We start from the raw sequence: 12,737 nt of genomic DNA on the forward strand, positions 1-12,737 counted from the left end.
ACACATACCCCTTTTGCAAAAGCTGTTTTAATTGATACAATTTTGGTTATGGCAATATTGATTTCTGAAAAAAATATTCCAAAAGGCTAATGGAATATTTGGCCTTGAGCTGAATAGGTTTATGCAATAAAACTGAGTAATTGATGCTTTAATGGCACAAAACCTCGCTTGTTTGGAGTACTGTTTTCAGTTTTGTGTACTGGACCTCAGGAGCAGCATGTTCGAGTGGGCACAGTGCAGATTGATCAAAATGATCTTGGAATTTTAAGGGTTAAAATATAGAGAGACATTGCATAAATTAGGCTTCATTGCATTTTATGGTTGAGAAATTATCTAAAATGTTTTTTTTAAATTATGCATTTTGATAGGTTATATAGATGGACCTATTTCCTATGAAGGGGAATTCCATTGTGATATAGAAGAATGCTTTTCTGACCATCAAGGCCAACTCATTGTGGAACAGCCCAGTGCCATTGCCCTGCCTAATACCTGAAACCCTGAAGGTTTATTTCATTCATGCCCGTCCAGTTTCCTTTTTAAATCATCGATTGCAGTGATAGCGTGTTCAACTTGTTGCCACTTAGAGGCATAGAGATACATAGCACAGAAATAGACCCTTCAGTCCAACTCGTTCATGCTGACCAACTATCCTAAATTAATCTAGTCACATTTGTCAGCATTTGGCCCGTATCCCTCTAAACCCTTCCTATTCATATACCCATCCAGATGCCTTTTAAATGTTGCAATTGTACCAGCCTCCACCACTTCCTCTGACATTTCACTCCACATATGTGCCACCTCTGTGTGAAAAGATTGCCCCTTCAGTCCCTTTTCAATCTTTCCTCTCTCACCTTAAACATGTGCCTTCTATGTTTGGACTTCTGACCCTGGGGAAAAGACCTTGTCTATTTACCCTATCCATGCCCCTCATGATTTTGTAAACCTCTATATGGTCACTCCTCAGCCTCTGCCACTGCAGGGTAAATAAGTCCCAGTGTATTCAGCCTCTCCCTTTATTTTAAACCTTTATTTTAAAGTTTCCCAACATCCAACCTGTAGCAGGGAGACCAGAATTGCATTAAATATTCCACACGTGGTCTAACCAATGTCCGCAACATGACTTCCCAACTCCTATAGTCAATGTACTGAGCAATAAATGCAAGCATACCAAATGCTATCTTCACTATACTATCTATCCTGTACTCCATTTTCAAAGAACAATGAATCTGCACTCCAAGGTCTCTTTGTTCAGCAACACTTGCAAAGACTTTACCATTAAGTGTATAAGTCCTCCTTGGATTTGACTTTCCAAAATACATCATCTCACAGATCTTGGTTATATTCCATTGTTCTGTAGCAAGTGCAATGACCTAGAACTTGCTGCCCTCAGTATGGTGGAAACAGGAAGAAAGGAAATTCATGTCCTGAGGCTGTGTCTTGTATTGTGTAAGGTGGCATAACATAGCTATTTTGGAGTGAAATCAAGAAGATTTTTCACACAAAACGTGATTGAAATCTGGAATTCTTTCGATCAAGAGGAAGAGGTTGCGAGGCTCAGGTGAAATTTTCAAGCATGAAAATTAAAGGTGCTATTGTCTTACCAGATCATAGGATTGCTGTCCCATCAGGGAGAGAGGTATGACTCATGGTTTAACCTGAGGGTCACCATGTCTCAGGCAAGGAGAGGGGTTGAGAAAGAATTTCCCTCATGGTAACCTCAGCTGATGTGGGAATTGAAACACACTTACGGCATCACTCTGCAGCACAAACCAGCTGCCTTGTCAACTGAGCTAACTGACCCCTGAAAAGGATTGATTAAGTAGGTGCATCAAGAGAAAGTATCAGAAGAGAATAAATTGAGTTTTAGAGTAGATTAGCTTTAAACCGATAAATGGCAAAAACATGCTTTCTGCAGCAGTGAGAAAGTAACCAGTTCCAAAAGGTGCCTAGAATTCAAACTTATAGCTTTGGTCTTCACTTTTTAAAATTACAACTAACCTAATTTCAAGTGTATTTTGGATAAAATGTATCAGAGAGCATTTAGTTTCATTCTTCACTTTGGAAACCCTTTGTTTCATGACAGTCTCATGTAAAAGTTATTTAAATTGTTTTTCCAGGTGGTTTCTGAACTCAAAGCTGTTACATCTTCTGATGAGAGTGACTTTGAAGCAACATTAAATAGCTGGAATCTTGGGGTATGTTCTTGTTTATCTTCTCTTGGTTTTAATAGTTTTACAACATAAAAAGGTCATATGTTCCAACAAGTCAATTTTTATGTTCCAATTTCACCTTTCACCTTTCATCTCATCCCACCAAATATTGTTGTCAAATAAATCACTATGAATCAGAAAATCTTGCCTACAGAGGGTGCACTTGAAGCAGGGAAGACTCATTGAGTGTCTCACCTCCGTCACTATTGCATCAATCACCCTAAGGAATGCAGTTTGGATTTTAAGTGGATTAAAAGAAATCCTTGCTAATACATTGTAATTTTGTGGTTTGGTAGAAGTTGTATTTTGGCTATTGAATTAAATTTGTCTCACATTCTTGGATTTGTCTTCAGAATAGTGAACGTCAATGATCCTGCAAATAGTTAAAATCTCTTGTAAATTCTCGGCACTTTGTCAAGTTTCCGGTTCGTCACATAAATAGAGTAACCAATAGCCACACAACAGCTTTGCAGTTCAGTGACTAAACTCAGTTGAGAATACAATATTAGTAATAAGCAGATCAAAGTCAGTACAGTCATCCCATATCCTTTAGTTGTGGCTTTGCATGAGAGCAAATAGAATGGTATTGGCCTCTATAAACTTCAAAGACATTTTCGGTAGTCAGTGAAGACGACACCACAAACAGCTGCAGTACTGCACTACCCTGGGAAATGTACTGGACTGCAGAGGGGCAGAAGGCTACATCTGTTATAAAAGTATGCAAGAAAATTGCAATCTATCTGTAACTTTTCTAATTAAACCTTTAGTTGTGACAGTATAATATCACAATGGTCATAAAAAGCCCACAAAAACATGCAGGCTTTAAGTATGTTCACCTGATTAAATAACACGGTGACAGCTTTTAATATCAGAAACCATGTGGCTACTAAAATAAGCCCTGGCAATCAGTGAAGGGATGAAAATTATTCCTTTTCCATTATCTACTTTGATTAATCTGCTTCATACAGCGTCAGCATTTGTCAGAGAAGTACTGTCATCACTAAAAAAAAACAGTATAAGGAGCCAACAAGTAAATGAAGATGTGTGTATACAAAAATACAAACAAGTACCAGGAAGCATAGTCACTAATCGGAGAGTTCAAAGGATAGTAATGAACAGTTTTAGCTTTGTTTTTGTGGTTTGGAATTGAACGCTTTGATTAGCAGACAGATGTGTCATTCTCAGGCTCTCATTATTCCCTCAGTAAAAGGAAATTCATAAGTACTCAATGCATGTGATGGTGCATGTATGTTTTCATGTATTCCCCTTGTTCTTTTATTATGCTCCCCTTCACTCTGGTGAGGTCTTGGCAGATGACCAATCATACATTGGCAAGAATTGGCAGCTTCAGAAGAGGAAGGGAGAAAATTAAAGGGAAGTAAAACTTATTCCTCCTTGACAATCATATGCCTTGTTCTATCCCCAGCTGTGAAGCCAAGGGGGTGACCTGCTTTCAGGTTCTGCTAATGTCATTGTATTGTCAGCTACTAAGGTGGCTAACACCTACTTACCCATGTGTTTTCCTTCCCTTCTTGCAGAATACACAGCCAGTTTGTACTCCTTGTTTGCCTCAAATCCTGGCTAACATTAAGAGTTCATTGAATGGAGAACGAAGGCTTGCAGATTAAGTTTGATGCAGTGCATTGTTGCATCAGTATCTTTATATATAACATCATAAGCATTACAGCACTGAAGAAATCTATGTGCTTTGCATACTTATTATAATTCTTCCACTGGAGATTTCACTGTGCCTTTTATAGTTTACTTTTTGAAATACTTCACTAGTTATCAATTAACACACAGTGCCAAAATAAAATACATCTGAAAGTCTTGTTTCAGTTGTTGCCTATGGCAAAGTATTCCTTGTAATAATGCTTTGTGTGGAAGAACAAAATCTTCTACCATCCCCTTTATTCTTTTGGGAATGAGATTGAATCTCTGGCACCTTTTTACTGATTTTATTAACTTGTGTAAATAGTAAATTCAATTTCAAAATACACTGACAAGTCCTTTATGAAATCACGGAGATCAGCAAAGTCTGCGTTTCTCCACTGCAGCAGCTAAGCAAATAAAACAATGTATCATTGTGATAATGTTAATTATCACAAATCTTTACTTGTTATTAATCAAAGTTTTAATTGACTATCAATGAATTTTTAAAGTGTTTAAAATTTTATGCAGTTTGGATGTAATATTGAAAAAGAGTGTTGATGAATTCTCCCATTGCTTTGATAGAAAAGTGTTCAGCTGGGAGACTAGTTGTTCATCACCTTGGTTTGTATCATTTTGAGACGAGAAACTATTTAAATGTCCAATTGCAAATATTGCATATGAAGTCAGTGTATGGGTAAAGGTCATGGTTTTGTGGTTTGCTTGCCTGTGCTCCAAGCATCTGACTGTTCTTTTCAGTTGTTGAGAATTGCTTGATGGTGGAGAGTTTTTTATTAATTCTTTCAAGGGTTTTTTTTCAAATGTTGTGGTGTTGAACTTGCAGGTTCAATTTGGTTTTCAGTATATTTTTTGTATCAAGTTTGATGAGGGTCCCCATGTTGGTTATAGAATACTGCCTTTAGTATTGCAAAAATTTCTCCATGAAAATACATAGCTGTTTTAGGGAATGCGTATAGAATTTATGCAGCATCTTAGAAGAAACATTGCCCTGCCATTTGATGTTGCAGGTAGATGCTAAACAGCAAAAGTGGAAAGCACCTAATTGCTTTATGTAATTGTAGTGATTGGAACAGGTGGACCTTGTTGATTAAGAGATTCTTGATTGGGGTTGTTAACCTGGGGCAATCAGGAAAGCCTTGGCTGACTAATATAACTAGGAGATTAGAACTTCCTCAGTTGAGGACTGACTCCAAGCTGGCTGTGCACTAATAAAGAGTGACTTGGTGACGGGAACTAGCTTCTGCAGTTATTTCAGTAGCCACAAGAATGGGATCCCAGTAGAAGTGAATACCCTCACCTGTCGAATTGAGCTTGGGGAACACCACTTGAGTCTAGACAATTGTAGAACCTTACGCTGGGTGTTCTGAGCAGAGGAACTCCAGGACAGCCACAGTAGAACCCCACAACAAAGTTGAGCCTTGGCCAAGTGGTTAAACAGTTCTTCAGGATCTGAGCCGACAAGCTGTTGTAGTCACTGCCAGTATGCAGACTTGAGACAGCAAAAGACTCCTACAAGCCCTGACTTGAATAAGAAAACCCATAGGCCGTGCCTAGGAGAGTTCACACCTTGGAAATACCCCTACATGTGGGTAAGAACAATTAAATTGCTTAGTGGCATCGAAATCGGAACCGGTTAAAATTAACGTTTGGTTAAATGGCCACCCAGTTCCCATGGAGGTTGATACAGGTGTAGCTGTATCTGCGATTGCGGAATCTGTCTTTAATAAGATTCGCTTGTGTTTCCAATCCTTAATTTTGTGCAAGGCCTCAATCAGACTGGGGAACTTTTGTAGATTAAGGGTACAACTTCAGTTCAAGTCTCCTCTGAGAAGTAATTGGTGCAGTTACCACTGATGGCAGTAAAAGGCTTGGGTCCATTGGGTGGAATTGGTTGAGCAGGATTCACCTAGATTGGCTCAACACTTTTCAATTGGAAAATAGCTGCCTCAGTGAAGTCCTAGTGAAATACTCAGGAATATTTCAGAATGGGTATGGGACTATCAAAAGGGCCAAAGTCACTTTACATGTTGACCAGGACAAAATTCTGAGATTTTTGCAAGGCCTGCCTGGTGCCATTTGCCTTGCTGGCAGAAGCAGAGGCAGAAGTCAGGAAAAATAATGTGTTTTCCAGGCACCCCAAAATGACCTACCTTGGTTCAAAAGTCAACAAAACTGAGTTATACCTGTTAGAAGAGAAAGTGAGGGGAGATCAAAGGAGTCCCAGCTCCCACATCTGTACTAGGGCTTAGGTTTTTCCTCAAGTTGATGAATTATTATGGAAAACTCATTCGTAATTTGGCCTCCACCTTGGGACCCTTATGCCTGGTATTGAAAAAGGGTCACCCTTGGAAATGGTCACATAGACAAGAAGTAGCCTTTAGGGAAGTGAAAAAGCAGCTGTTGTCATCTAAGGTGTGTCACATTATTATTCTAAACAAGAGATGGTGACAAGTGATGTGTCCCCGTACGGTTTTGAGGTATTATTGGCTCGCTGGTGGCCCAACAGAGAGGAATGCCTGACAATGTATGCTTCCTGGATTCTGGTTGATGCCGAACACAAGTATGCCTTGTTAGAGAAGAAAGGTTTAGTAGTCGTCACTGGTGTGAGGAATTCCACCAGTACCTTTATGGATGGGAATTTGTCATAGTAACAAATCACAAACCCCTGCTCAGTCTACTGAAGGACGACAAGGTGATACCACCCATAGCTTCTGATAGAATTCAGCATTGGGCCCTTATTCTCAGCGCATACGCATACAATTTAGAACCCTCATTTGGGAGGTAAAGTGGCTCATGCCTTTAGCCGCCTGCCAATGGCAAAATACTACACTGGTGGTGCCTCCCCTGGAAGAGTCTGTTTTGGTTTTAAACTTTCTGGACACACTTCCAGTCACCGTGGACAATGTCAAACTGTGGATACAAAACAATCCTGTCCCAGAGAAACTGAAACATCTGGTGGTAATGGGGGAAACAGAAGAGCCATCGCAACCAGGATTGAAGCCTTTCTGGACCAGGTCATTGTAGAGGATGGCATATTACTGTGGGGAGCAAGGGTGATTGTCCTGAGTAAAGGTACTGCCAGGTACTGGCTGAACTCCACCTGAAATGATGTCCTATTGTCTTTGACCAATAATTCTGGGGTCATCCAAGATGAAGATGCTGGCAAGAAGCTGTGTCTGGTGGTCAGGATTGATTGCCCACATAACTCTTTTGGTCGAGCAGTGCCCAGTGTGCCAAAAAGGACAAAAACCGCCACTAATGGTGGCCCCACATTTTTCAGAAAGGCCGGGTAAACTGTGAACTCAGTTATATGTCAACAATCCTGGTATTTTCATGGGCTTAATGTCCCATGTCATTGTGGATGCCCATTCAAAGTGGTTGACCGTACGTAAAGTTCATTCAGCAAACTCAGGGATGACAATTGAGAAGCTGCGAGCATTGTTCATGATACATGGACTCCTGGAATTATTGGTCACTGACAATAGGACGTCATTTATCATCAGGGCATTTGAATATTTCCTATAATCCAATGACATTCAGCACATAAGGACACCTCCATACCATCCATCCATCCATCCAATGGTCTGGCACAAAGCACGGTCCAAACCAAGGCAGGCTTAAAGGAGCAGCCTACAGTGCCAATTGATACTGAAGTGTCCTGGCTTCTCTTTGATTGTACGACTACCTCATACTCAACAACAAGGATAGCTCTGGCAGAGTTGCTGAAGGGGAGAAGACTCTGCACCAGCTTAAATGGTGGTGGTGGTGGTGGTGGTGGTGGTGGGGGCAGGGGCAGGGGCAGGGGCAGGGGGTGGTGGTGGTGGTGGTGGTCTCGGAGGGTGAAATGGCAGCAGGTACATCAGTGCTGGCCAAATGCCTCTTCGAAGCAAAAGAGATTATTTAATTCAGGGGACGAAGTTTGGTGCCGGAATCATGGAAATGGCCATGTATAAGTGCGAGATTTACGTGAGGCAAGTCCTGTCACTTAAAATGTTTGGAAAGGTGATACAGTTCTGAACACCGGATCACCTGAAAGCTGTTACCTTGTGAATGGGGCAGGAAAAAAACATACCTGACCCCTCTCAACAGCCAGATGGCTTTTCAGAAACAGCAGGTGCTCCCCATCCACCTAGTGTTGAGGAAACGGAGCTTGAAATGGATGCAGCCTCGATAATGTTACTGCCGGAAGAAGAGGAGGAAACTCTCTTGAGACGTTTCGGATGCAAGAGACGGATCACGGTCTGATACATGCCACCTGTATCTGAGTCCGAGTCAAAGGAACCAGACCTGATAGTATTTCCAGTGATTGGAACCAGATGAACCTTATTGATCACGGGGTTCCTGATTAGGTTGTTAACCTGGGCCAATCAGGAAAACCTTGGCTGACCAATATAACCAGGAGAGAAATCAGGTGGCATGGTGGCTCAGTGGTTAGCACTTCTGCCTTATAGTGCTAGGGACCTGGGTTTGATTCCACCCTTGGACAACTGTCTGTGGGGAGTTAGCACATTCTCCCTATGTCTGTGTGGGTTTTATCTTCCACTGTGTCTCACACCTGCACACACACACCATGGGTGCTGGGGATAAAATAAGCACTACCGCACTTAGGTGGTAGTGTGGGGGTTAAAATAAAGAAAAAAAAAGAAAAAAAAAGAAAAAAGAATAACCAGGAGAGAAAAGAAATATAACCAAAAGATTAGAATCTCCTCAGTAAGGAAAAAATACGTACAACTAGGAGATTAGAATATCTTCAATTGAGGACTGACTCCAAGCTGTCAGGCCACAGCTAGTGTAATGTGCACTAGCAAATAAAGGGTGACTTGGAGACGGGAAATGGCCTCTGTGCAGTTATTTCAGTAACACTAGTAAGTTGCTTATGTTTCATAGCCATCAAGAAATGATGTGAGAACCACTGTCGGTTAGACATTGATCATTGTTTTCTGACAAGCTCTCGCATTGCATTTCAGTGAATGTCACATGTGCTGAGCTTGCTTTTGCCAGGCTATAGTTAATTACATGATCTGATGTGGTGATGGTGGAAAGGATGCACCTGGGATAACAACACTTTTAAACTTAGTTGAGGGGTAAATTATTTATTGTAAGTATTGAGGTCTTAGATTTTGTGACTGGGACAGGTATAAAACATCCTGAAAAATGAGTATCAAAAGCTTCAGGATGACCAGAAGCACTGACAAACCACTGAAACTGATTCAAAAAATTGCTGAAATAAATTTATAATCTTGGTTTGGCTTGTCCTTTGTTGCATTTTCTTTCCAAAGCCCTTTTGTTGGTTTTGGATCATGTGGAACAAACTGAGCATTTGCTGGACCCTCAGTTATTGAGTTGACCAGTTTTTGTTTTCACTTGGTGTCCATCTCAGCAAGACTTTCCCTCTTAATTTTGACTTAAGAATTAGCGTCAAGATTTCTTCTCTTCTGAGTTTAAAGGCTATCACTATTTTGAACCTGAGAGGAAGAACACAAATTGACAGCATAAAGGTACAAGAAATTGGAGTAATTCATTTGACCGCTCAAGCCTGCTCGACCATTTGATAAAGATCTTGTCTGAACTTCTGCTCTCAACTCCATTTTCTGCCATATTCTCATATCACCTGATATGGGAAGTAACTAAACATCTATCCATCTCAGCTTTGAAAATGCTCAGCATCAATAGCCATCCAAATTGAAAAGTTCCAGGATTTTCCAACATTTGAGTAAAGAGGTTCCTGCTCATCTTGGCCATAAATAGCTGATGATGTATCCTGAGACATGATCCCCTAGTCTATGTTTAAGAGTCCAAAATGTTGGCCATTGTTGACAGCAAAAAATTCAGTAATAAGTGTGCCTGGACTTGCCATTTATAAAAGCTGTTGCTCCTTGTCAAGAAATGGAAAATGATTAGCAACATGACATTAGGAAATCAATAGTAATATGTTTTGTTTAAGAACACTGAAGAAATTAAAACATGAACTTTTGAAATTTATCCGAAGTAACAATAACAGGGAAAACAATGCATTTCTTTAAGGGGTTATTAATCACTGCCAGTTGTCCAATACTGACATCATTTTAATTGCACCTGCTGACTTAAATTTTTGAGTTTTTTAACATAAAATGCACGGCATAGAAATGGGCCATTTGGCCTCGCTGGGATGCGGTAGTGTTAATGCACCATGTATCAACATAGCTGTCCATATCTTTCTTGCTCAGCATCCTATTAAATGCGTGTATGCTGCTCCACTCAAATTATTCCTTGGGCGCACATTTGAACCACTCACTAGTTTAAGACATTCTGCTTGAATTCCTTTTTGATTTGTGCATGACTCTGTTATATTTAAGACAGCAGTTTTGGATTTACTCACGATTCTTGCATTCAATATGACTAAATATGCTTGGATATTTACTTCACATATCCATACCACCATTCTCTGTGCAACTTAACAGTCTTTCTTAAACAAGTTTGGAATTCTGATGGAAATTTAGATTAGATTACTTACAGTGTGGAAACAGGCCCTTCGGCCCAACAAGTCCACACCGACCCGCCGAAGCGTAACCAACCCAGACCCATTCTCCTACATTTATCCCTTCACCTAACACTACGGGCAATTTAGCGTGGCCAATTCACCTAACCTGCACATTTTTGGATTGTGGGAGGAAACCGGACCACCCAGAGGAAACCCACGCAGACACGGGGAGAATGTGCAAACTCCACACAGAGAGTCGCCTGAGGTGGGAATTGAACCCGGGTCTCTGGCGCTGTGAAGCAGCAGTGCTAACCACTGTGCTACCGCGCCGCCCAAGAAATATATTAGGCTCAGTACTCCTTTGCTTTTAGGCTTCTGTTCAGCTCATAAATATGATGCTTTTACATCACCATGAGCGCTGAGAATATCGGTTCACAAATTGCCTGAAGCACACTGTTGCAGTTTAGCCTCAACCCTTTACCATTTTATGTACCGTTGGAGCTTCTCAAAAATGGTGAAGTGTGCTTTCTGCTCATTTCCTGGAGTGATTATTCTGATTTAGCTGATCACAATAATAGCTACTATTTTCATCCAGTGTCTTATGGTATTTCCATGGTAATAGAGTCTACATTTTCACCCATGTTACCCACCATTTTAGTAAATGACTAATCAGTGAGAACCACAGAAGAAAACATATTCGTTTTTCAATTTAAGAAAAAAATACCCCAGAAGATTAAAGTGCATGTGTATTTTGGGTGAATGTGATTATTCCTGAGTTTTTGTATACTGAAGAAAAATATAACAGCATATCTGGATTAATTCTCTTCTAGCCCATATAGCGAATATACTATACAGCATTGATTTAACCAAGTGCATCAGCCACATGTCCTAAATTCTTTATTGAAACATTGATAGGTGATGGGAATGTATTGACTTCTATTAATCTGTTGTAGATAAGAATTATTTATGTTGCAGGAACCAGTCAAAGGATATTTCATTATATTTAAGCTCCTCTGAAACTTCATCCAAGTCTTTTATGTGGCTAATGCAATCTTCTCCATTCCCACTTCCCTTTGGTTCCTGACTGCCAACCCGAACCTTAGTTGGGCAATACAAAAGATCTAAACATGTTTCAACATTTTTGTGTTCTTTACTCATGTAGCTAAACATTTTCAGAACTTTGAATTAAAAAGCACCATAGGTGAGGCTTCAAAAGTTTTCTCCCAATGATCGCACAAAGAGAAGAGGTTTCAAAATGGTGGTCCAGTTTCTGTCAAGCAATTCCGTGGATGATTAAACCATGCTTCAGTTTATGTCAAAACATTATTTTAATACTGAGGAGTAATAGGGAATTTTAACTTTCCAAACATCAATTGGGACTGCCAGTGTTAAGGGCTTAGATGGAGAGGAATTTGTTAAGAGTGTACAAGAAACTTTTCTGAGTCAGTATGTGGATGTACCTACTGGAGAAGGTGCAAAACTTAACCTACTCTTGGGAAGTAAGGCAAGGCAGGTGACTGAGGTATCAGTGGGGGAGCACTTTGGGGCCAGCACCATAATTCTATTAGTTTTAAAACAGTGATAGAAAAGGATAGACCAGATCTAAAAGCTGAAGTTCTAAATTGGTGAAAGGCTAATTTTGATGGTATTAGGCAAGAACTTCCAAAAGCTGATTGCGTGCAAATGTTTGCAGGTAAAGGGACAGATGGAAAATGGGAAGCCTTCAGAAATGAGATAACAAGAGTCCAGAGACAGTATATTCCTGTTAGGGTGAAAGGAAAGGCTGGTAGGTATAGGGAAAGCTAGATGACTAAAGAAATTGAGCGTTTTGGTTAAGAAAAATAAGGAAGCATATGTTCGGCATAGACGGGATAGATCGAGTGAATCCTTAGAAGAGTATAAAGGCAGTAGGAGTATTTTTAAGAGGGAAATCAAGAAGGCAAAAAGGGGACATGAGATAGCTTTGGCAAATAGGGTTAAGGAGAGTCCAAAGGGTTTTTCCAAATATGTTAAGGACGAAAGGGTAACTTGGGGGAGAATAGGGCCTCTCAAAGATCAGCAAAGTGGCCTTTGTGTGGCGCTGCAGGAGATGGGGGAGATACTAAACAAGTATTTTGCATCAGTATTTACTGTGGAGAAGGATATGGAAGACATAGAATGTGGGGAAATAGATAGGACATCTTTAAAAATGTCCATATTATAGAGGAGGAAGTGCTGGATGTCTTGAAAAGCACAAAGGTGGACAAATCATCAGGACCTGATCAGGTGCACCCTACAACTCTGTGGGAAGCTGGGAAGTGATTGCTGGGACTCTTGCTGAGATATTTGTATCATCGATAGTCACAAGTGAGGTGCCAGAAGACTGGAGGTTGGTGAACGTGGTTCCACTATTTAAG

The 12,737-nt window shown here is 40.4% G+C and overlaps 1 protein-coding gene across 1 annotated transcript in view; it reads left to right on the forward strand.

Annotated features, from left to right (window-relative positions):
- cep112 (centrosomal protein 112) overlaps positions 1 to 12,737 on the forward strand; it is a 547,625-nt gene that overhangs the window by 90,720 nt on the left and 444,168 nt on the right. Inside the window, exon 6 of the mRNA XM_043715232.1 lies at positions 2,118 to 2,195. Coding sequence (XP_043571167.1) covers positions 2,118 to 2,195 — 78 coding nt within the window. The remainder of the gene's footprint in view (positions 1 to 2,117; positions 2,196 to 12,737) is intronic.

This window comes from Chiloscyllium plagiosum, chromosome 24 (genome assembly GCF_004010195.1).
Source record: "Chiloscyllium plagiosum isolate BGI_BamShark_2017 chromosome 24, ASM401019v2, whole genome shotgun sequence".
Taxonomy (NCBI): Eukaryota; Metazoa; Chordata; class Chondrichthyes; order Orectolobiformes; family Hemiscylliidae; genus Chiloscyllium; species Chiloscyllium plagiosum.